This window comes from Entelurus aequoreus, linkage group LG11 (genome assembly GCF_033978785.1).
Source record: "Entelurus aequoreus isolate RoL-2023_Sb linkage group LG11, RoL_Eaeq_v1.1, whole genome shotgun sequence".
In the NCBI taxonomy this organism is placed as follows: Eukaryota; Metazoa; Chordata; class Actinopteri; order Syngnathiformes; family Syngnathidae; genus Entelurus; species Entelurus aequoreus.
The window spans coordinates 55,431,626-55,457,963 of NC_084741.1; the positions used below are offsets into that span (position 1 = coordinate 55,431,626).

The 26,338-nt window shown below is 38.6% G+C and overlaps 2 protein-coding genes across 7 annotated transcripts in view; both read right to left on the reverse strand.

Annotated features, from left to right (window-relative positions):
- Positions 1-4,137, reverse strand: part of LOC133660261 (myelin basic protein-like) — a 48,251-nt gene extending 44,114 nt beyond the window's left edge. For all 5 annotated transcript variants that reach the window (XM_062063574.1, XM_062063573.1, XM_062063575.1 and 2 more), the window contains exon 1: positions 3,877-4,137. In XM_062063574.1, the coding sequence (XP_061919558.1) occupies positions 3,877-3,996 (120 nt within the window). In that variant the 5' untranslated portion in view covers positions 3,997-4,137. The remainder of the gene's footprint in view (positions 1-3,876) is intronic.
- The window catches only part of LOC133660260 (myelin basic protein-like), a 74,738-nt gene continuing 52,526 nt past the window's right edge, over positions 4,127-26,338 (reverse strand). Inside the window, exon 4 of one of the 2 annotated variants that reach the window (XM_062063570.1) lies at positions 4,127-4,425. In XM_062063570.1, the coding sequence (XP_061919554.1) occupies positions 4,127-4,425 (299 nt within the window). Of the gene's footprint in view, positions 4,429-26,338 lie in introns of both variants that reach the window. The other variant, XM_062063569.1, reaches the window with a different exon arrangement.

Here is a 26,338-nt window from a genome sequence, read left to right on the forward strand (position 1 = left end):
CACGCACAGTCGTCCCTCATTTAATCACTGTTAATTGTGGTAAATGACTTCCCGCGAAGTAATTAATTAGTAATAGTAAATCAAATACTGTCATAGCTCGAACTTCGACCTTCTAAATAGTTTTTGACATTATTAGACATGAAATAACACCAACATAGTCACCTTTAGACTCGTTTAATCCAATATAGTAGACATAATAATATAAATGAAGACCCGGTCTCATCCCATGCCCAATACTATTAGTATTTATATATTTTTCAATTCATTTAGCCATTTTTATGCATGAAAATACTTAAATACATTTTTTTTTTTTTTTAAGTTGCAAACATCAAAGCACAATGTGGCGAGGGACGACTGTGTTACAAAATGAGAACATTAAATACTGCAGCAAAATTTGTTTCTGGAGTTTTTCCTGCAATTTGACGTGTACAATCCAAAACAAAACATCTGATTAACCTAAAGAAAAATGTAAAGTTCTCCTGATTTTATCTCAGAACACCTTTTCCAAATGGACATCAGGTGCGGAGAAGATGCATATTTTCACGCTTCTTAGGCATTTCCTCACGTTCATCTTTCAGCAGCACCCTGACAGGTGCTCTGCAGCGACAATTCATTTAAAACAATACGTTTGTCCATTAGGAAAAAAGAGGTATAATAGCTTTTTTGTCATGTTTCATCAAGTAAAACTGTGTGAAAAACACCTACTTCCTCTTTGCAGCGTAATTGGAAACTCTGAATAACAATATATTTTATATCCAGAAGTATTTTGACAATGTTATAATATATATATATATATATATATATATATATATATATATATATATATATATATATATATATTATATGTATGCACCACCACAACGGATTTAAGTTAAAATATTCAAAATGTGATTCAAGTTTTGACTTTGAGCATTAAAAGGTTTCACAAAAATATATTTTTTATGCAGACTACAATTGCAGGGGTTCAGTATTATTTGAATATTATTGATTTTTGGCCGATACATGTATTAATCCGATATCAGCACGACTCATGGAATGTTATAAAAAGCTTGATCAAGTGAAATTACTCCAAGAACAATTACAGGTATGAGTAACTTAAGACAGACTTATGCCTTTGAAGTGCAGCGTTAATTTGGTTTTTTTTGGCAATGCAGAGTGGTCAAAATAATTAAGTTATGCCCATGACGCAGTAAGTTGAATGATGCGGACATGTTTGTTACTGGAGACTTTCTATGTGTAACTATAATTATTTGATATGTGTCTGTATTGACATGTCATGTTTTTTACAGCAACTTTGTTTAATTAAGGACAATTACGCATGTCTAGCTTTTGTGTGATTATGTGCTCAGCTGTTGTGTAGCTGCTAAATAGCATATAGCCTACCATGTTTACCTTTTGTAAATGACTTCACTAAAACACAAGCATGTGTGCTTATTGGAGGACGTTTAGATGTTAATTGGCCTTTTATCCTACGCTTTGATCCCTGCAGCTTGTAAAAGGGTGTGGTTAATTTATGGATTTTTAATGTAAATAGACTTAGCAAACCCACTGAATAGGTGTGTTGTTGTTTGTGCTATGGTGCCATCGTTTGGATGAGTTTGCCCCCTTCAGGTGATGCATTGCCCGTGACTGAGCTACGAACCGAAAGTACAATTGCCGTTCGGTCTTCTAGCCGTCCACAACGCTTCTCTACTCAAATGGATTCTTCATTTACACTCCAACCAATGTCTGTAAGTTTTACAAGATAACTAAAACAATTCTTGCTTACTAAAACCGCCCCATGTGTGATGTCTGTAGGAGTATTTTCATGTATATTTGTACGCGTTATCGTAATGTAATGAAGCTACCATCGTTAGCATTAGCTAATATACTAACACCTTTACGAGTGGCTGAGTCAGTATTATTGACTTAAAATGGCATTGTTTCAGTTTCAGTTTCATGAATTCACCAAAACGTCACCGTGGAGTTATTGAGTCTGTTTAGCTGATTGGAGCGCTAGCTTCCGCAGCTAGTGGGTTTATGACGATGACTCCTGTTTTTTTCTTATCAGCCAATTTACTCTTGTGTTACAGGCACAGTTTGGAAACAGTTAAGGTATGTAAATAAACATTTACAAAATATAACTCATTTCGCAACGTATACATCTGCGGCTTATAATCAGATGCGGCCAATATATGAAAACAAATTTAGTTTGCGCTCTGTAGTCTGAAAAAAACAGTTGTAATACTTAAATAATTTGATGTAAATTACTTCCTTGAAGCTGCTGTTTGTCACCAAATTTAAATTAAAGGTAAAACGTTTGATACTTTATTCATCTCCAAAGTTAATGATTAATCATAAAAAAAATGCATATTTTTATACGGTCAGTGATTAGGTCAATGCACACGCCAGCGCAAAGAGGAGTGGTGGTGTGCTCGGAGGCAAACTTAGCCTGAAAATACACCCTGACGGGACTTCAGATAAAACTCTTAGCAAAACTTGAGCAAATAAATGTTGTGCATTCAAGTAGAACATTTAAAAAATGTTTATGTATGACATTGTGATAATAAAATTACATTTGTGCAAAAATATGAGGGCCTTTTTTAAGTTAATTTAAATATGCAAGTAATTTACTGTGATTAATCATGATTTATTAAAAAAAAAAAAAAGCTTAATCTGAGTTTTACATTTTTTTTGTTTAACAGCACTATTTAAACCAAAAAAATAGGAACACACTATTGGCCAAATTGGTTTAGGAGAATTGAGTGAACAAATAAATGCCTCTATTTTTCACAATTAGAAGTTAAAATGGGTTAAAAATTGCACATTAAGCGACTGTCAATCATTGCCATCACATGTGCACATTAAATATTTGAAAACCTAAAGATTTAAAAACCTATACAATGGTTTCTATATCATACGTTTTTTACACACACTGCTTTGTAACGTTGTTACATTATCATTTTGTTGCGTGCGTGTGTTTTAGCGGGACTTGCAGGTCAGGTTGGATTGCATGCAACTCGTTATTTCGGGTCAGCCGCCTAACTGAGACAAACGGCAACTCCTAGTCTGACGCCTTCCGACATCAAACTAACAACTAAATGCATTTATGTCCGACACAACTGAAATATCTCTGTGGAACCTCTTGAACTAAAAGGTGAAAGTTTGTACTTTAAAATGTCAAAAAAGCATTATGGTGGTGTATAATGGCAAAATTATTGTCCATAAACTTCCAATACATAATTAGTACAGTTGAATTGTCCAATAATAAGCATACTTGGTTGTTTAATTATATAAAAAAAACATAATTTCAGCAATTTGTTGGACTGCAACAATATGCTCCTCAATTGGCAATGGTATGAGTGTTTCTACTCTTATAGATCATTATTATTATTTATATTTGATCTTACATGTACATATTAACTTGCTTTGTAAGACTATTGCAAATGTCGAGAATCAGCTCAAAGACAGAGAAGAAAAAAAACAGCTATATAATAATATTGGCAAAACATTTAAATACATTGGGAAGTCCCAACCCTGAAATATGTCGGTTCTTAAATCCAGTACAACAGATGTTTAAATAAAAATGAATAACACCCTAATTTCAGTACCATCTTAACAAAAACACAATATACAAACATATTCATAATTGATTCAGAATCATTGTAAACACGTAATACAGTGAAAGCAAAACAACCCCAGCAAAAAAAAAAAGCTTTTCAGAAAATTCACAATCAAAAATAACGAACCAAAATACAATGGAGTAGAATAACTTTTTTGTGTGTCGCATTCAACTGTTTCAAGATTTGTTAAAGCTTTGGAAGTAAAAACTGGTTCTGGAAGCGAATAAGTAGAAAGAACAAATACTTTTCCCCTGAACGCTCTCTGCTTTCTCACCTTGCTTTTCTTCTTCTTGTCCCCGCCAAAGAATTTTCCAATCTGATCCAGAACACCGGGGTTCTTCTTCCTGCGGCCCAGACCAAAGGCGGCCTGTGCAGAGCTGCTTGCGGATGCCATGCTTGTGGTAGTCGTGTTCGGTGGTATATTAGTTAGAAGTGGGGATGGCGTCTCTCTTTGGAGCCAGAGAGTATAAATGGCGCAGGATGGAAGCAAGCCCACGGAGGAGAGGGAGGGAGGAAAGGCTAGCCTAGTCTAGGTCCTGTTCGGCACTCTCCGACCCGCACTCTGAAGCCGCTCCGCTGTGCTCCTGGATAGTCTGCAGCTCGTCCGATTCAGAGGGTCGGTCTTTGAAGGTGTTGTCCTCCCGGCCCGGGGCATCTCGGGAGAAGAGGCGGACCAGGTGGGGGCGTGGCGTGGCGGCGTCAGGGTCAGCTGTGCTGGCGGGGGTCCATGGCGAGGCGGGGCCCTCAGCGCCCGTGGAGTCAGTCACCGCTGGCTTCTCCGAGATGCAGCCATTGTTCTGGTTCGTATCTGTCTCACCCGTTCCTGCTGCAGAAACAACAGGGTCATGTATGGGCTTGGGCCTGCATGGCACACAACACAATGAGCGCCTTTGACGAACCAGCGCCCTTTCTGATGCTGCGTTCAGGGTCCTGAAAATAACAACATTTGAACCAGAATGAACCTTTACTGATCAACAAGACACCATAGGGGAATGGTGAGGCAATTACGGCCAAGACAAGAACCCACATCTTGCCCTTTTATGTGCATTCTAGATAGTGAAAAACTGCTAGTAAGAGGCGGCTAACTAAGCAGGTAATGGGAGTCTCTAATTTCTAGAAAACTACATATCCTTGTCCCCTCCCAATATGGTTTTCGTAAAAAAAGCACCACCTATATGGCTATACTCGACCTCTTGGAAAAGATCAATGACTGTATTGAGGAAGGAAAATGCGGTATTGGCATTTTTTTGGATCTGTCCAAGGCCTTTGACACAATAGACTTTGAGATTTTATTATATAAGCTATATCACTATGGTGTCAGAGGGGTACCTCTCGATTGGTTCCGTTCTTACCTATACGGAAGGCAACAATGTGTATGCGTCAATGATCACAATTCACCCTGTATGACCATAAATTATGGGGTTCCCCAGAGATCCATCTTGGGGCCTCTCCTTTTTATCCTATACATAAATGATTTTGTAAACTCCTCCGAAACTTTTCATAAAATAATTTTTGCTGATAATACAACAGGGTCAGATAAGGAACAGCTCGCAAGAGTTCACAGCAAACAAAGACAAGTATCCACAGTAAAGTTGACACTCGGAGGTCAAGGACGTGTACCTGAGGCGAGCGACCGATGTGAGGAAGGAGGAGCGCCCTCCACCCCCTCCATCCAAGACACTATAAGGTTAGAGTACAGTCTCTTTTGGTCTGATGGGAGCTATTTTGCTTAAAGCCTGATTCATGGACATAAGCAGTATGAATCAGTCTAATATTCATACAACCTTCCTTTTCCATGTCCATACACTCAGGCTGTGATTGCAAGTTATTTTAAGAGTTTGCAGGCATGGAGAGGTGTTCAACTTTCTTTCACTGCTGAGAAACTGTGTACAGGGTAAGTTATTATTACAGAGCAGAAATTTATATATATTTTTTTATAGTCAATTCTTGATGGAAATGAAAGGGTTCTGCAAGAAGAAGTGCTGCTGCTTTTCACTTGAGGCCACAGAGGTGGAGCAACTGCATTGTTTAGTTATTTATGAAAACACTAATTCTTCCAAGGCAAACACATTGGTGATACATACCTTTGTGTGTATGTATATATATATATATATATTTATTTTTTATTATACAGTACATGCACAGTCGTCCCTCATTTAATCACTGTTAATTGTGGTAAATGACTTCCCGCGAAGTAATTAATTAGTAATAGTAAATCAAATACTGTCATAGCTCGAACTTCGACCTTCTAAATAGTTTTTGACATTATTAGACATGAAATAACACCAACATAGTCACCTTTAGACTCGTTTAATCCAATATAGTAGACATAATAATATAAATGAAGACCCGGTCTCATCCCATGCCCAATACTATTAGTATTTATATATTTTTCAATTCATTTAGCCATTTTTATGCATGAAAATACTTAAATACAATTTTATTTTTTTTAAAGTTGCAAACATCAAAGCACAATGTGGCGAGGGACGACTGTGTTACAAAATGAGACACTATGGTGTCAGAGGGGTACCTCTCGATTGGTTCCGTTCTTACCTATACGGAAGGCAACAATGTGTATGCGTCAATGATCACAATTCACCCTGTATGACCATAAATTATGGGGTTCCCCAGAGATCCATCTTGGGGCCTCTCCTTTTTATCCTATACATAAATGATTTTGTAAACTCCTCCGAAACTTTTCATAAAATAATTTTTGCTGATAATACAAATTTGTTTAACTCACACAGGAGCCTACACGATCTACAAGTAACTGTCAATTCAGAGCTTGTGAAAGTGGATTCCTGGTTCAAATGCAATACGCTCTCACTTAATGTTAATAAAACAAATGTTATTCTATTTCATTCTAATAAAAACCGGACAAATACTGAGCACTGCCATATCAACATCAATGGGCAGGAAATACTGGGAGTCATCATTGACGAATACCTCAATTTCAAATGTCACATTAGCCATCTGTTAAACAAATTATCCAAATATGTTGGCCTGTTCTTTCACCTTCGTCATTATCTTCCCCTGTATGCTCTATATACTCTATATAAAACTCTCTATGAACCACATCTTAACTACTGTAATGTCATCTGGTGTAACACCTTCCCTACCTACCTTCACAAATTAGAATCCATGCAAAAGAAAATCATACAGGCCCTGTCATGGTCCAAGTTTAATGCCCCCACTCGACATATATTCCATAATTATCATCTCTTAAGACTGAAAGAGTTCAATATTTATCAAAATGCTTGTTTAACCTATCAAGTCATTCACAGGCTGAATCTTAGGCTCTGTAGCTTGGTTCCTATCTACCATCCCCAGCATGTCCACAACACTCGTAACTTAGATCTGATATCAGGTAAACATCGTCTACTGGCTTGTACCGCTTGAAGTGTTGTATGCAGGGGACCAAAGATTTGGAACCGGCTTAATGAGAGCCTCAAGATGCGGCATCCATTCTCCAACTTCAAAAAGAAACTGAAAACTTACCTATTAACCACCTATCTCTAATGCCTCATGTGGGGTTGACTACTGTTGGGTTTTGCATGGTTGAATGAATGTATGTATGTATGCGTATGCGTGCTTTAGTACTATTATCTTGTGTTTGTCATATAGTGTTGTTGTTGTGCTTGCTACCATGTTTCATCATTCCATGTATATACTGCCCTCTGGACCCCCTGTCAAAAGCTTCTTCTAGCTTATTTGGGGAACCCTTTCACTTACCAACATCTATAAATGATATTCACTACTATTGTAATTGTTCTATGGTATTGTGAATAAAACTTGAAACTTAAAAAACATTTATAAAACCCAAAACCAGTGAAGTTGGCACGTTGTGTAATTCATAAATAAAAACAGAAAACAATGATTTGAAAATACTTTTCAACTTATATTCAATTGAATGGACTGCAAAGACAAGATATTTAATGTTCGAACTGAGGAACTAAATTATTTTTGGCAAATAATCATTAACTTAGAATTTAATGGCAGAAACACATTGCAAAAAGTTGGCACAGAGGCATTTGTACCACTATGTTATACATGGTTTTTCCTTTTAACAGCACTCAGTAAACGTTTGGGAACTGAGGAGACCTTTTTAGGTGGAATTATTTCCCATTCTTGCTTGATGTACAGCTTAAGTTTAATATTGCGCCACACATTTTCAATGACAGACAGGTCTGGACTACAGGCAGGCCAGTCTAGTACCCGCACTCCTTTACTATGAAGCCACGCTGTTGTAACATGTGGCTTGGCATTGTCTTGCTGAAATAAGCAGGGGCGTCTAAGATAACATTGCTTGGATGGCAACATATGTTGCTCCAAAACCTGTATGTACCTTTCAGCATTAATGGTGCCTTCACAGATGTGTAAGTTACCCATGCCTTGGGCACTTATACACCCCCATAGCATCACAGATGCTGGCTTTTGAACTTTGCGCCTATAACAATCCGGATGGTTCTTTTTCTCTTTGGTCCGGAGGACACGACATCTACAGTTTCCAAAAACAATTTGAAAGGTAGACTCGTCAGACCACTGAAAACTTTTCCACTTTGCATCAGTCCATCTTAGATGAGCTCGGTCCCAGCGAAGACGGTGGCGTGTCTGGGTCCATCCATCCATCTATTTTCTACCACCTGTCCCTTTCGGGGTCACGGGGGGTGCCGGAGCCTATCTCAGCTGCATTCGGGTGAGAGGCTGGGTACACCCTGGACAAGTCGCTACCTCATCGCAGGGCCAACACAGATAGACAGACAACATTCACACTCACATTCACACACTAGGGCCAATTTAGTGTTGCCAATCAACCTATCCCCAGGTGCATGTCTTTGGAAGTGGGAGGAAGCCGGAGTACCCGGAAGGGAACCCACACAGTCACGGGGAGAACATACAAACTCCACACAGAAGGATGCCGAGCCCAGGATCGAATCCAAGACCTTTGTATTGTGAGGCACACGCACTAACTCCTGTGCCCACCGTGCTGTTGTTTCTGGGTGTTGTTAATAAATGGCTTTCGCTTTGCACAGTAGAGTTTTAACTTGCACTTACAGGTGTAGCGACCAACTGTAGTTACTGACAGGGGTTTTCTGAAGTGTTCCTGAGCCCATGTGGTGATATCCTTAACACACTGATGTCGCTTTTTGATGCAGTACCGTCTGAGGGATCAAAGGTCCGTAATATCATCGCTTACGTGCAGTGATTTCTCCAGATTCTCTGAACCTTTTGATGATATTATGGACCGTAGATGTTGAAATCTGAAAATTCCTTGCAATAGCTTGTTGAGAAATGTTGTTCTTAAACTGTCGGACAATTTGCTTACGCATTTGTTCACAAAGTGGTGACCCTCGCCCTATCCTTGTTTGTGAATGACTGAGCATTTCATGGAAGCTGCTTTTATACCCAATCATAGCACCCACCTGTTCCCAATTAGCCTGTTCACCTGTGGGATGTTCCAAATAAGTGTTTGATGAGCATTCCTCAACTTTCTCAGTCTTTTTTGCCACTTGTGCCAGCTTTTTTGAAACATGTTGCATGCATCAAATTCCAAATGACCTAATATTTGCAAACAATAAAGTTTTCTAGTTTGAACGTTAAATATCTTGTCTTTGCAGTCTATTCAATTGAATATAGGTTGAAAAGGATTTGCAAATCATTGTATTCAGTTTTTATTGACGATTTACACAACGTGCCAACTTCACTGGTTTTGGGTTTTGTACATGCCATGACCTATGTATTAAGCAAGCTAAAGCGACATTGTTACTGTAAGCGCTAACACTAATGAACTACTTTTAGTAACAGTTCCTTGCTCACAGAAATGTAAGCTCAGTACTCAGCTGCTGCCAAATCGCACCTGAGTTTGGAAAAGTTCAGATAGATTATAAATCATGTCTCGTACTTGTATAACAGAAGGTTTTGGCCACAGGCAAGAAGTTGGTCAACTTGGAAATTCAACTTAGATCCGAAGAAATTGCTAGGAGGACGCGGTAAGATGGTCGTTTTATCCCAGCATTTTTCACCTAAGGAGTGAGGATCAGGATGAACTCATCATCTAAATGGGTCTAGTGCTGGAAGATATAAACATCCCATCAGTTGGTATCCCGGTCAGAGCGGACATTGTAAGCAACCGTCTTATTATGTTTGTACTTTGTATTTAATTTATCACTTAGCAATACTGCTACATGATGCTTAGTGTTTCACTAAAGCTGGGTATGCTTAGCATCCAGCTTGTAAAACTTGTAGAGCATCCTCCTTATACTCAGTTTGAAAAAATATACTGTAAGATTCTGGATCATCATTTGTTCCAAAGTAGTCTTATGAAGTCTGCTATGATTAGTAGTTGTTATTGTTTAAGGATATAGCGTTTGTTGATATGCGCTCTGTCAAATCAATGCGCCCAAGAAATAAGTTCCGGTAATGCTTAAAATGACCAAACTATGTTAATATTACATGGTATTATGCATGTGTCTGTTACTACATTACATACAGTACATACTGACAGCATGTATATGAGAACGTTGTTGAATGTTTTTTACAGGGCGTTATAGACGAAATAGATTGAATCCCCAAAACCTGCACTGTTCTCCGCCTCTTGCTAGTAGTTTATTACCATTTAGAATGCACAGAAATGAGACAGCTGCATGTCCTTAATGTTTGAGTAATGATGTTCAAAATTGCAATAACAGTGCAGTTCCCCTTTCCAGCTACCCAATGATACATCTGTATCCCTCATACGCACGTCCACGGTTTGATGATAACTGGTTAATCTTCCCATTCTTAGTATAAATGGTAAAATACAAAAAAAATGGCACCGAGCCTACCTTATAACATTGAATTCTTGTGTACAGTAGATCTATGTATAACTGCATGTGTGGGCTGCAACCAAGTTCTACTGGAGTAAATAAACCCTGCCCTCTTATCCCATCTATGGTTTTTTCAGTTTATCATCCATCCATCAATAAATTATTTGTATGTATTTTAGTGTTTATTGTGTTATGGTCACAAAGATAGCTGAACCTATCCCAAGTGAAGTACCCAAGGGCTGACACATACAACATTTTTTACACCTGCAAGCAATGTGTGTTGTTCACTGAAACAAGGTTTTTGGGAGGCAAGTGTGAAAAGAAGAAAAAAAAACAAATAACCACAGAGACGACTTGCAAGCTCCACACATAAAAGAGCAAGGTAACAGTGATTCTTTATAAAGATGGATTTTATTTTACAGTTTTTTTTTTGCCTGTATCCAAACTAAATAGATGTTCTCCTCAAGATTACAATAAAAGCTGCTTCTTTCATTCTTTCAGATGAAAGTGGAGCTTTGCTAGGCGTCTCCTACGACACAGGACATCCAGTGCATTCCAACACCCCTAAACAATATACACACTGTACTGGAGAGGAATGGTGTAGCGCTACACCAGACAATATGCATGCTAAAATTGACCGACACAACGGTCCCTTGTCAGTGCTGATCGGTTATTACAATGAGACAAAGGGCTTTGTGTCACTAAAATGACTCCTATAAGTATGGATTTTCCACAAATTGCACGGTGACACTTATTTGATTTGGGACCAAAGTGCTACAAGGCCACGGACACTGGCTGTGAAATTCCGGGAGGATATTCTTACTGGATTATATGATTATGATTTGTAAATTCTTCATTTTAACCTTGCTTCATGCGCTCTCTCTCCCCTCTAACGTGTTCTCACAAAAAAGTAGTTGGATTTAGGCAGAAAATTAAGCATCTTTGTGATGTTCGAGTCGCATTGTAGCGGTGGTAGTTGAGATCCCAATTTGCAGAAGGTAACAGAAGACGACGTGCAGGAAAAAAAGGAATTTTATCCTAGGCAAAAAAAAAACCTAGACGAGTGCAGCAGGAGATGCACTGGAGCAAAGGGAAGGCTATGCAATAAAAAAAGAACTAAAACAGGCTTTAAAGTAACCGTTTACCTCTCGGAAGAAGTGCGAATACAAACACAACGTCCCGACAACAGAATGCAGGAACGGCTCAATATAAACAGACTTAATTTTTCATTGAAAGCAGGTGTGGAGAGCCATCGCTCCGACAGGAAGTACAACCCAAGAAAGAGCGCTAAACAGGAACTAAAACACCAAACACAGGAAAACACCAACAAAGTCAAAATAAGACGTGAGCTGTGACCGGTCATTAAACTTATTCTACAGTGAACTTAACTGTATTTTTCATGCAAAAAAAAAAATTATAAATCAGGTTTTGCCCCAGTCAATACAACAATGCAAAGCTCTGGTTGGTCTCCTTTTACACAAAAAGTATGCTGATAGGATTTCATAATAAAAACGATTAAGGTAATTGTAAAAAGCAAGTGAGATATTTACGTTTAACATGGTTTTGAAAAGCCTTTTGATAATTTGATTAAATTACATATAATATTAATGTTAAATATTATAATACATGTGAACCAAAAAAAACAGAATCCATAAAAATATTAAATTCTACAAATTGTGCAGCAATTTATTTCTATTTAAACTTAATGTTTAGTCTGTGTACAATCGTTCCCCAAAATGTCAGTTCCTCGATCGCTTTGCATAAAAGTCAATTTCCATATTAGGCTAATTGGAGACGATAAATGGCTCATAGGTGCACACTTTTTTCTGTTTCTATGTACACTGTGGCCAGTCCAGGCTATACCTAAAAATGCCCGAAGTCATTTCAAAAAGGCTCCAGCTTACCTCTGTGTACAGCTCCACTAATTGGAGTGTTACTTTCAACTTTACAGCTCCACTAATGGACATTGGAGTGTTACTTTCAAAGGCAAAATTAAAGTATTGCTAGAAACATAATTTTATATGGGACTTTATTGTATTATATGTATAGTACAGGTTCCAAAAAGAAAAAAGCATAAAACACCACCAGAATTAGAGATATTACAAGTCAAAGGGATGAAGATTAGTGTTACGCTCATGACTTGGTGTAACTAAACATTACCCTATAAGATGAAGGCAATTGCATTTTATTGATATTTGAAATGTATTCAATGTTTATAAATGAATATTTAAATATACTAAATATAAAAAAGGGAATAAATGTTCAAAATAAGATCATTAAATGAAATCTAGTTTGGTTACGCCATCATGAGCGCAACACAAGGTTGTAAAAGTTTCAACTACAATTCTAAATAAGATGTCAAAAGCAAACTGAAATCAAATACACACAGCTTAAAGATTGATCAATACCTATTTAAATTTAGTAATACATAAATATGATGATTTATCAAAATATAAAAGAAATATACCTGAACAGAATGCTCATGATGGTTACACCAAAAAGTAACGCTATGAATCGCGTTTTTCCAAGTTTTTGAGGCATTTTTATGCTATTTCCAAGCATCTCCTTTTTATTATCGTTGATTTTAAATGGTCAAACTAATGCATTTATACAGTACATGCATGCCCTAGTAAAGTAAGTCATATTTATTTTGATTGTTGCATTTTGAAGTACATTTGTGCAGGTAGGTGCGAATGTACCCATTACCAGAGCTGTACAACTCTGGAAAATGAAGGGATGGACCAGCTGCAGCACCACAAGGCAAACAGACCATCGCATAAAATCATTTTGTGACTCGCCTCCAGTTGAAGTACTGCGAGCATGATTTGAAGTCAAGCAGGCAGCTGGAGACAGTTTTAATATGAAAGTCACGTTTTACCATGAATGTTCTTTACTATGAAAAATTAAATAGCAAGCAAAATTTCTTTTTTAAATTGTTCACCTTTTCCCCCCTACATTAATATGCTGCGAAAAGAGGTAGAGAAAGCAGGTATAATTACAAAGCAAATGTGATGCTGTGCTTCTATAACAACTCAATCATCTTTCTCCAGCTGCATGGTTTAAATAGGCAGAGGAATATTTTCATGCAAGCATTAAGTGCCAATTATCCACTAGTCTGATAGGAGCAGGTGTCTGAAAGACTGTTGAGTACTTCCAATAATAATTATACAGTCAATAATATATAACGCCCATAAGATGGAAAGTAGCATATAAAAGAGGAGGGCGGGCGGGAATGCAACAGACGTTATCAAATATGTGAAACAAAGTAATAAAGTTAAACCATCAATGTTCTCGTCATTACCACGAGACTATGAAATCGTCATCTGTTGAAAACAAAAATATTTCCAGAAATAAACCTGTTTTGGCAGAGCAATACAAATTAATCAAGCAGTAAATATGGCCCACCCGAAGTAATGATAGCTACTGTGATGTAATTGCTGTGTTTCCAACAAATCAATGTACATAGGCAACACCCCAATGGAGTAACAGCACGGTGACATGATAAAGGACATACACAAATATTTATTCATGCAGACTGATTTGGTGAAGAAACACAGACAGACATGTAAGAAGTGTTCCTTGCATTGGGTATAGTCATCATGTCAGATGCAGAAAACATGCTTACACCTAGGGCAGGATTCTACAGAGTACCGCATTCCTACTGTTTACTACTGCAGTTTCTTGAAACAAAAATTTCCACCATGATTGATTGAAGTAATGCAGTATATGCTAACAGCTGATAACTGTCATTTTATTTATATCTATGATTGTGTTTACGAGAGATACAACGGTACAGTCCACACTACAGTCCGTACCCTGTTTTAGGGCCACGGTTTTGCTTATTTTTCGGTACGTTTTGTCGGGGTAAACAGAACAACTTTTTTCCTCGCAGCAATTTTTTGCTTTTGCTTGTCATCACAAACATTCTGCAGTAAACAAAGTATCAGTGGTGTAGTGAATACTGTAAGACTTTTATTTCAAGTCAACATTTATTAAACAACACTTTCAAATGGTATATTATTACTTGTATTGTTTAATTACTTGTATACACCAGTGCTTATCACCAGTGCTTTGGCCAGCTGTGACTCAGATTGTGGAGTTTTTAAAACCAACACTTTGTATATTTTATTGAATAAAAATACATTAAAGTGCAGTTTGAATTTGAACAATTGTAAAATAATGTGCACCAACACATACATCAAGTTTAATGATTACCGGTATTTCAGGAACAAAATGTTTTTTATCCACAAACTAAGTTAAAGTTAAAAGTTAAAGTTAAAGTACCAATGATTGTCACACACACACTAGGTGTGGTGAAATTTGTCCTCTGCATTTGACCCATCCCCTTGTTCACCCCCTGGGAGGTGAGGGGAGCAGTGGGGAGCAGTGGGCAGCAGCGGTGCCGCGCCCGGGAATCAATTTTGGTGATTTAACCCCCAATGCCAACCCTTGATGCTGAATGCCAAGCAGGGAGGTAATGGGTCCCATTTTTATAGTCTTTGGTATGACTCGGCCGGGGTTTGAACCCACAACCTACCGATCTCAGGGCGGACACTCGAACCCCTAGGCCACTGAGTAGTGCAACTAAAATATGATTTGAACAAAAAGTGTCTGCATAGTTTTTAGTACATGTTGTATTAGAGGAGTGGAATCTTTGCAGACACATAAACCTGGTTAAAAAATATTTAGATAAAAAAATGCCTTCTCTCAGTCAGGACCAATACTTATCTACAAGTCTGAATTCAGGGCAGGATTACTGGTGAGTTGCAGCAGATATTAAAAGCAAAGTTGCAGCTCCTTTTACATATTTTGTTACAACTTCTATGATAGTGTTAGTCATATTTCTTTATTTTGTTCTTCTGGGCTGCACTCGCAGCTGTGGAAGGGGAAGTGGCACAAACTCATTGAACATAAATTACGTCGTGAGAAGCCTGACTTTAGTGACGGTGGAACGGGAGGTCGCACACACACACCGACACAAACACGTTCACACAAACACACGCAAATGTACACAAACTCACACACACAGGATCAGACACACATTCACAGACACACAGAGGATCAATAAAGTGGATTGTTCCGTGCAGGTTTATACCGAGCATCGTTGCTTCCCTACTGTTTACTACTGCGATAACTTGTAACAGAAATTTCTGCCATGTTTGACCGAGGAATATGCTAACAGCAGATCATTGTGATCGAACTCAAGTTAATCGCGATCAACAATGACGATTATATAATCGCCCAGGCCTACTCTCACCACTGTTTGATCGACTTGTTTTCAGCTATTCATAACTTTATGCAACACGCCATGCACACTCATACGTTTAGACTGAATCATCTCCACAGCATGCAGGACTTTTCACAATAATCTGCCAAGCATTGTACAAATATACTAAGTGTGGATGTGTGTTTGAGAGGGTGGTTGTAAAAGTCAAGTCGAGTGCAAGTACAAGAATGAGCAGGAATTCAGAAGTGAAATATGAGGCTCTGTAATAAACAGAGTTGCGCATCGGGCATCGATGGGAAGCGGGTCTTATGATCTGATTCATTTTTAAAACGCTGATTTCTATTTCCGATTGTAAGAGATAGCTGTCAGAGAAGCGGCTAATCGGCTAACTGTTCTCCATACACTGTGTGGGGCCACTCCCCTAATTTAATAATTGTGGCAAATTAACTACTGTACATTTCAGAAAAGTATTATTATCACTGGAGAACTAAGTTAAACATGTTACACGCAGCAAGGAGGAACACATAAGCTAATTGCTAAGCCAGATGCTAAAATAGCTTGAAATAAGAAATATGTGCTTAGTAAACTTCAAGAAGTGTAGATAGAAGCCCGTTACAGCAGAAAGTACACAACTATTAACAGGTAATTAACAAGTGGATTAATAAGAGTTAGAGAGAAGATATTATGACACAAATGTTGGGCTCCCCTCTTACTGTTTAGCGGCCACTGACACGATAGGGAAGACAAAATGATAAATCGGTAGTGTTGATACTGTCACGACCCGAGCGCACCCCAGTGCGCGTTCATTAGTGCGCTGCGCTGTGTGCACCTCCAAGAGCGCGCCAGGCCGACTCCGGCTGCGCCAAGCGGCTGCATTCAATTATCAGCAATCAACGCACCTGTCGCTGATGAGAATACATGCCTTCTTAAGCCTGCGTAACCTGCTATCCTGTGCCAGAACGTAGCTACCTGTTCCTGTACAGTAAGCCGAAATTCTACAAGCTATATGCATACTTTCTCTCTGTGTTTCTCCCCCTCCGTGTTGATTGGTCTCGTGTCCCCCTTGTAGTCTTCCAGCAGCCTACCTCTGTTCCCGCGTTACGAGGTCTGTGTCTGGTCTCCCCGTGTTCCCCTCTGGTTCTCTGGCTGCCCCTTTTGGATCTCGACCTCCCGCCTGGACACGGACTTTGACGCCTCTCTATTGCCCCCAACTTCCTGCCTGCTCACGGACCTCTGAGCCAGCCTTGCCCCTCTTTGGACTTCCGCCTCTCGCTCAACACTACTGGTAACACTCAACATTTATTTCCCACACATAAATGATAAATGATAAATGGGTTATACTTGTATAGCGCTTTTCTACCTTCAAGGTACTCAAAGCGCTTTGACAGTATTTCCACATTCACCCATTCACACACACATTCACACACTGATGGCGGGAGCTGCCATGCAAGGCGCTAACCAGCACCCATCAGGAGCAAGGGTGAAGTGTCTTGCCCAAGGACACAACGGACGTGACTAGGATGGTAGAAGGTGGGGATTGAACCCCAGTAACCAGCAACCCTCCGATTGCACGGCCACTCTACCAACTTCGCCACGCATAGTCGTACACCATACACATATTTGGATTAGTTCACACTTCATATTATTGTATATAAATAAAAATATACAGTTAAACAACGTCTCTGCTGTCTGTGCCGTCTTCTTTCCCTGTACAAACCGTAACAGACACCAGCGATAGTATCAGTTTATGAACGATATTGAGTGATAAGATCCCTATTTTGATTCCCCCCCAAAATGTATTGAATGTCCTATGCTTTGCCCATCAGGCGCAGAGAAGAGCAAACGGCCTTAACAAAGGCACATCACAAGATACCCGTATGGCGGTACTGTCTCAAATATAAAACCAGTAAAGCAAATAGAACTAGATGTTTCAATCCCTTTGGTAAGTAGGAACAATCTTGACGGTAGCAGTCGGTGTGGAGTGGTGAAAGGGAGGGTAAGTATGTCATTGGGGTCTTCGGGTGGGCACCGTGCTTCATCGACGTTTCGTTGATTTGAAGCCCACGACGTCTCCAGAGGGCTCAACGATGTACCTAGCGTCCCAGGTACACCCCCCTCCATGCCATACCCTCCATATCCTGTTGGACTCTGCATGGCAGGGTCGTCCTTTTCCCTGAGTCAGGCCTAAGCCTGACCGCATACCATTGTCTCTCATTTTACTGCCCAATTGGGGTCCTTGCGCTTAATCCAGAGCCAGTTGCTGGCTTTTTCGGCAGCTCTTGACATGGACTTAATAGTCTGTTGGAGGGAGCGTCCTTTCACCCCCATTTTCCTCAACAGACTGATGGTAGATGTGGCAATAAATCCCCTGCACCCCACCTCTACTGGGAAAATGCTGGTCTTCCAGCCGTTCTGGGATGCTTCAGCTGCCAGGTCAGAATATGTGTTTTTTTTCCTCTCGTAAGCCTCTTCGACCCCTTCTTCCCATGGTACTGTCAGCTCCACGACATAAGCCAGTTTTGCTGTTGGAGACCACAGGACCATGTCTGGCCGGAGTGTTGTAGCCATTATTTCTGGGGGAAACACAAGCTTTTTATCAAGGTCCATTTCCAATTTCCAATCTCGAGCCGACTGCAGGATGCTTGCATTATTTGGTGTTGTTTGACACTCTTGATCAGGGGTCACCAACGCGGTGCCCGCGGGCACCAGGTCGCCCATAAGGACCAGATGAGTCGCCCGCGGGCCTGTTCTAAAAAAATAATAATAATTTAAAAAAAAAAAAAAAAATTACAATTTTTTTTTTTTTTTTTTTAAATTAAATCTACATAGAAAAAACACAAGATACACTTTCAATCAGTGCATCAACCCAAAAAACCTCCCCCATGCACACTCATCCACACCCACTCACACAAAAGGGGTTATTTCTTTCTGCTACCAATATTCTGGTTCCCACAACATAGACAACACATCTGCAAGGGACACAGTCCCTGAAGCACACATGATTGTATAGGCTGCTGGTCCACTAACATTTTCATTAATTACTATTTTTTATGTAATTATTTTTATATTGTTTTACTTTCTTTTTTATCCAAGAAAATGTTTTTTATTTATTTATCTTATTTTATTTTATTTTTTAAAAAAGGGCCTTATCTTCAACAGACCAGGTTGTCAATGAAATTAGATTTGTTTAAAGGGTTTTTAAAACCAGGCCCAGTCCAGATAATGTCCAAGTCGGACTCAGCAACACACACCTTCATTCATGTACACAGAAAAAAATTAGGGAACACAACAGATTGCATATAATTTATAAACAAAATTACATTTTCAAAATAGGCATTTATGTACAGTCCAGATTATGTCCAGGTCACTCAAATTAGGGAACACAACAACAGATATCATATAATCTATAAACATAAATATACTTTCAAAATAAGCCTTTGAGGACTTCTCATCTTTTTTTTAATGTTTTTTGGCATCATTATCGTTTTCAACCATGTAACTTTCTAAAGTTAGAAAATACTGAATAAATGTTTTAAAGAGAGTAATACTAAGTGAATATCTGTTTTTGGCCTTAAAATAAACCTTTTACCGAGTACTATAATTAAATGGACTCAACACTCCTAAAATAACAGAAACCACATTAAGCTTCATAAACAAACCAATCCTTAAACACCTTTTTTCAACTTCCACCCAAAACAAAGACACAATATGACAATACCAAAACAAATGCAGGGTGGATTCAGGCTCCTGACAACAAAATCAGCAATCATCTGACTCTGTCATATTCCATAATTTTAACATTTTCCTTGTGGGTAAGAAGTTATAAATAATTTTAATTTGAAAATAACGATTTTGCACATCGATAGTAGTTTTATAGATTAGTTTCATCCCATGGCAACGGGCAGTCAAAAAAGTCCTCCCATTTTCCATATGCGTTGTATGGGGCAGCCTTCAAAGATTTCTTTATTAAATAAAAATTATATATTTTTCTATTTATTTTAGTTCCTTTTTGCCAACTAGAATTTCTTATTAGAGGTTTACAAACTAATAATTTAGTAGTTCCATAATCAATTATTTGTTTCCATCTTTTCCCAATTACTCCAGTTAGTTGATAAAATGAAAAGCTTGAGCAAGCACCACTATAAATAGCTCTAAATTCATCATACTTCATAATTTTACCATTCTCATTGATAATATCATTGACAAAAATGATTCCTCTTTCAAACATATTTTTCCAAAAGAAAGGCTTTCCATCTATTACAATATTAGAGTTCATCCATATTATCTGCTGCAAAATATCGTCTCTTTTTTCTGGCACATAAAATTGAAAACACCACTATGAGTGGATTGTTTCCTTTATGAACCCCGCCATGTTTCCCAGCAGACTCTCTACATAAGGAAAATGGGAGGGGATCACTTGTAAAAAAGGATACAATTTATTTTGATACAGTACATGTTTTTTGTCCAACAGGACATTTGTGTACCACTCAATGTTTAAATACATCTTTGGAACAATTGATGCTTTTAAAGACAGACACATAGCTTCAAGGTTGAGAAGTTTCAGGCCCCCATATTCATACTCTTTGTACAAAACCTTTCTTTTAATCTTCTCTGGTTTGCCGTTCCAGACAAAATCGAAGACCCTCCGCTCATAAATCTTAAAAAAGTTTTGTGATGGAGCTGGTAATGACAAAAACAAATAAATAAATTGAGGAATAATTAACGAGTTGGCAATAGACATTTTACCATACAAGGTTAGGGATTTCCCTTTCCATAATTGCATAATTTTGTCCAGCTTTCTTAGTCGATTATCATAATTTACTGAGCCTAGATCTTCCAGATTTTCTGGGACAACAACACCAAGTATGTTAACTGGTCCATCTGTCCACAAAACAGGCACTTTGCATTCCATTCGAAAGGACGTTCCCTTTAGATTTCCGATTCTTAACATTTTATATTTATCATAATTAAGCTTAAGGCCAGATTGCTGTGAAAATATGTCCAAAAGATTAAGAAGGTTCCGCAAACAATGAGGAAACATTTTATCTTTGTGAATCAGCCTTTTCTGACATGAACTTCATCAAGAACAAACAGAGAACACGCCTCACTGATGCACATCTGCAAGACTCACTCAGAGTTGCAGTGTCAAGTTACACACCAGAGTACAACACACTAGTTAACAGCATGCAATGCCAGGCTTCCCACTAACTGAAAAAGAAACAGATAACAGATTTGGTGTCCAGTTCAAAGTGTGACATGATTTAAAAATTTGAGAGTTTACTTTTGTATTTTACATGAGTTATTATTTGTACAAACATGGTGCAAAGTAATTCATGATTTGTTAAAAAAAATGTTAGTGGCTAGCTAGTTAAAATGGGATATTGTGATTTCACGAGAATGTCTTAGAAGTGATCATTTGAAAATGTTCAATTTGAAAAATGTGCACTTAGAGAAAATATAAAAATAAAATGTTGCATATTGATATTTATCTGTTTCTATATATATTTATTGTGAGAAATCATTAAGATGATCAGTGTTTCCACAAAGATAAATATCATTAATTATTAATAATAACAGAGTTAAAGGTAAAATGAGCAAATTGGCTATTTCTGACAATTTATTTAAGTGTGTATCAAACTGGTAGCCCTTCGCATTAATCAGTACCCAAGAAGTAGCTCTTGGTTTCAAAAAGGTTGGTGACCCCTGCTCTTGATGTTGGCCAGATGGTACAAATTGCGTGAAGTGGACCTTTCCTGCTGGTGTTTGTGGGAGATTGTTTGTGGTGGTTCGCCTCTGTTCCAGTGTTGATGCAAGCTCTCTGAGTACTTGGTTATGCCGCCAAGTATAGCGTCCTTGGGTGAGACTTATAGTACACCCTGATAGGATATGCCTTACAGATGCAGGTACTTGACACAGGGAACAGGCGGGATCTTCTCCGTACCAGGTTTTCAGATTTTTGGGGGACGGTAGCAGGTCGTACGTGGCTCTGATGATAAAACTCAGCCGTGCTCCCTCCATCTGCCAGATGTCATACCAGTTGAGCTTTTTCTTCTCCAGGCTTTCCCAGTTGGTCCATCTCCCCTGCTTGGCCATTGAGACGGCTTTAGCATGTCGCTCTCCCTCCTCCTGTCTCCTGACTTCCTCTACTACTAGCAGTCTCTTCTGCTCTGATGTTGCTTTGTGCCATAGGAGAGGTTTTGGGATGAGTCCGAGCCCTGCTCTCCCATGCTGTACTCGCCCAACCACATCTCTGAATTGAAGAGCAGACTTTGCACTCTGAACAGCTTCTGATGGAATCCACTTCCTTCCCGCTGTTACTCGGGGGGCCGCTGTTCGAATGACTGCATCCTCAGTTTCAGTTAGCGTCATGACCAGCCTTGCTTTGGTGCATTTGAATTCTTCCACCAGTCCTGAGATTGGTAATTCCAATTTGCCATGCCCATATAGTCCAATAGAACTTAAGCATCTTGGAACTCCAAGCCACTGTTTCAGCTGTGTGCTTATCACACGTTCCAATTTTTTAACCTTGGTGATGGGGATTTCGTACACAGTTAAAGGCCACAAGAGTCTTGGGAGTATGCCAAATTGAAAACACCACAACTTAAGTTTTCCTGGCAACAAGGTTTTATTGATGTGATCCATGTAAGTGATGGTATCCTTTTTTAGTTGCTCAAACTGTTCGGTGTCTTTGAGCCTTGCGTCGTACGACCTTCCCAAGCTCTTTACTGGCATTTCTGAAACAGTTGGTACTGGTGTTCCGCTGACATGAAATCTCTGGTCTGTGACTTGGCCTTTCACAATGGAGATACTTCTGCACTTGCTGGGCTTTAACTTCATCCGTGCCCATGTTATATTTGAATTAAGTTTCTCCAGCAGTCTCTTGGTGCAGGGGACAGTTGTTGTGAGTGTTGTTATATCGTCCATATAGGCTCGAATTGGTGGTAATCTCTGACCACATTGTAGTCGTTCTCCTCCAACCACCCATTTCGATGCTCTAATAATGATTTCCATTGCCATCGTAAAGGCCAATGGGGAGATGGTGCACCCAGCCATGATGCCTACTTCCAGAGATTGCCACGTTGTGGTGAAGCCTGATGTTGTGAGGCAAAACTGCAAATCCTGGAAATAGTGTTTTACGAGATTTGTGATTGTAGTTGGCACTTGGAAGAATTCAAAGGCAGTCCACAGCAATGAATGAGGGACTGATCCATAGGCGTTGGCCAGATCAAGGAACAAGACATGAAGATCTTTTCCTTCTTTTTTCGCAGTCTGGATTTGATGCCATATGATGCTGTTATGTTCGAGGCATCCAGAGAAGCCTGCTATGCCAGCCTTTTGGATCGATGTATCAATGAAGTGGTTTTGCTTCAGATACTTTGTTAGTCGCTGTGCCAATACGCTGAAGAAAATCTTGCCTTCGATGTTCAGAAGGTTTATTTGGCGAAACTGTTCAATGGTGGTGGAGTTCTTTTCTTTTGGGATAAGCACTCCTCCCGCTCTTCGCCAGGCTTTCGGGATGATCTGCTTGTCCCACACCACTCTCATGTTTTTCCACAGGAATTTCAGAACCTCCGGAGCGTTCTTGTAGACACTATACGAAACACCATTAGAGTACAGACCGTAGCGTTGCACCTCTCTGAACGGGAAACATCCCTATCTTTAACATATTGTACAAACATGACATTTTTTATTTTTTTTACAGATTGTTTTGTGACGTTTCCAAAAATAAAGTCATAACATTATTTTCAAGTTCTAAAGCAGGGGTGTCCAACGTTTTCCACCAAGGGCCGCATACTAAAAAGTCAAAGCAGGCAAGGTTTAAAAAAAATATTTGTTTATTCTTTAAAAAAAATGCTAACACAGAAATTATATGTTATTAAAGATACAACTTTGTGTTAGCTTTGTGTAATAGGTGACCTTATTATTCATATATGATACCGACATTAGAGCCTTGAGTATTGGATATTAATAATAATCCAATATGATATCAACACATACTTTTATTGTTTTGTAGTCTGGAATGTTAGAAAAGGTTTGATCAAATTAAATTGCTTAAACAGTGGACAATGAAAAACAGTAACATATTTTTTATTATTTGACTGGAATTTTTTAGCTCATGATGCATTAAGTTGAGAGATGCAGACATGTTTGTTACTGTATACTTTTTAATACACTTTGGAGACTTTGTATCTGAATTTCATATTTGTTTATATTGAAAATTTTCACGTTTTCCACCCAATATTGTTCAATTAAAGACACATGTATATATCTAGCTTGCGCTATCTGATACTTGTTATTTTGCTTATCTCGTAATGGGACAACCCTAGTTATTAAGTAGTATCAACAATTCATCTTTTTTCCACTACATTGTCTTTTGTCTTGCATTGTTACTTGTTTTGTTTGATTTTATTTCAACAATATGGTGCGGGCCAACCAAAAAAATCGAGCTGCAGGCCGCAAATGGCCATCGAGCCACACTTTGGACGCCCCCTTTTCTAAAGTATTGATATTTTTATACTGTTTGACAATAGCCCTGCGAGAAATTCATAGTAGTTTTTGCCTCCTAAAAGAAACTGATTTGCCCAACTCTAGTAATAAACAATCTTCTTCAAGTTGATTTGTAATTTGTAATAATCATGACTAAAAACAATCCAATATGCCATTATCAGACATGCCTACAGTATATACTGTACATTCACATATCAGTCAAAATGCTTACGTTAAAAGACCGCAAACAGCCTCTCTGATCAGTTCAAGTACAATATTTAGTGAACAAAAGGAGAATGATCAACATCTGATAAGTATGCAGAGAGTAGGCCCCAAATCTCATCTGATGTCCTCCTCTTCCTCACTGTGAGGGGATATGTAGCCAAGCATCAGGGAGAACAACAAGGACTGTTGTGGAACTGAGGACCGGGAAGCATTCCTTACAACAAACACCCAAAACTGCAGTATGTGGCTTTAGACCAAAACCTCCTACCAAGCAGCAAAATCGCTGTGCTGCTGCATTCATGGTGGAACCGGAGCACCCACAATGCAAGAGAAGGGACCTCAGTGTGTTTGCAAGCCCATCCCGCATTCAGGACTTGAGACAGCCAGCGATAACATTGACAACGCTATTCTGCTGGCCTGGGCTACATCAATGGCTTGTGACCTTCCATATGAACAGTGATTTCAGGCATTGAAGGTTGTGACTTTAAGGTGAACAAATGCTATTCACATTGATATAGTTAGATGATAAATTCATATTAACGGTATAAGGAATCTATCTTGATCTTGAGCATGCTTGATACCTTAAGTTCAGTGCGCTTGGTTAGTGTGAGTGAGCATGTGTGATTGACACAAACACATGCAACCAGCTCTAAATGCATGGGTTGGGAGGAGTAAGTAAAGACTACTCCATAAAGACTAAATCAAGACATCATTTCCTGCCATTTAAATAACAAATTATTTTATTAATTAGATTATTTTAAATAATCTTATACATGCAAAACAGAGTCAATAGGAAACTATAAACATGCAACCATGTTGAGACAGAAATGACACGCTGTAGTGGAAAAAAACAGCTATTTTCACTAAGCAAAAATAAAAAGATATATAAAAAATATAAAACACTTTTGCTCCTATCTTTCATGAGCTGAACTCAAGGATTTAAACCATTTCTATGTATACAATGGGCATATTTCTTTGTATTAGTAAGCACGTCTCTCATTGCCAAATAATCCATCCACCTCACAGGTGTGACATATGCTGATTAGACAGCGTTAAGACTGCCACAATAAAAGGCCACCACAAAATAAGCAATTTTATCACAAAAGTTGCAAAGTGCAATGGGCTTGCTAAATGCAGCAATGTCTACCGGAACTGTTGCCTGTGAATTGAAGGTTAATTTCTCTCATATAAGCCATCTCCAAAACGGGCAATTCAAAGAATTTGGCAGTGCATTCAACCGGCCTCACAATTGCAGATCACGCGTAACCACAGTATCCAACAACCTCCACATAGATTTTTATGTCTCTGGCTTTCTAACAGAGTACAAGTGGGTTCACTCTCTGCATCGTTCTCAGCAACTGAGCATGTTCACTTAATAGCAGAATTAAATAAACAGAGTGAACCCTTTTGTCAGTCATCTACAATGTAGGTCTTGGTGGAAGTGGTACCGCTAGCTTACACACACAGAATGCACGGACGGCGCCCCGCTAATTGCGACTCACTCGTGAGACAAAAACTGCAAAGTAAAAAAAATTAAGAGAAAAAATTATGATTGAAAAGCCACGTGAATATTTCGACTACAAACCGAATGAGCAAGATGAGCCCATCAACAGACGAACAAGCCAGTCCGCCGGATTTGTTGGAAAATGATGGCAACAAAAAAAGACAACAAAACAAACCACCCAAACCAGTTCGTCCAAGTGAGGAAAAAAACTGTACTTCAAGATGTTCAATATTTATAGAAGTGCAATTTTTGCTAGCTGAGATTGAGAGTACATTTTATTTACTTAGTTAGGATAATTAAAACTTATTGACCTTCCAGTTACAGTGGCAAATATTACTAATTAAAAAAAGTTAATTGTGTTTTACTGAAATTATGAGTATTACAAATGATAGATTTGCTTAATTTGGTCTTAAAACAATGCTGAGAATAAAATTGTTTTTTTGTGGGACAATATATATATGTTCCAAAAAAAATTGTTATGGGCCGA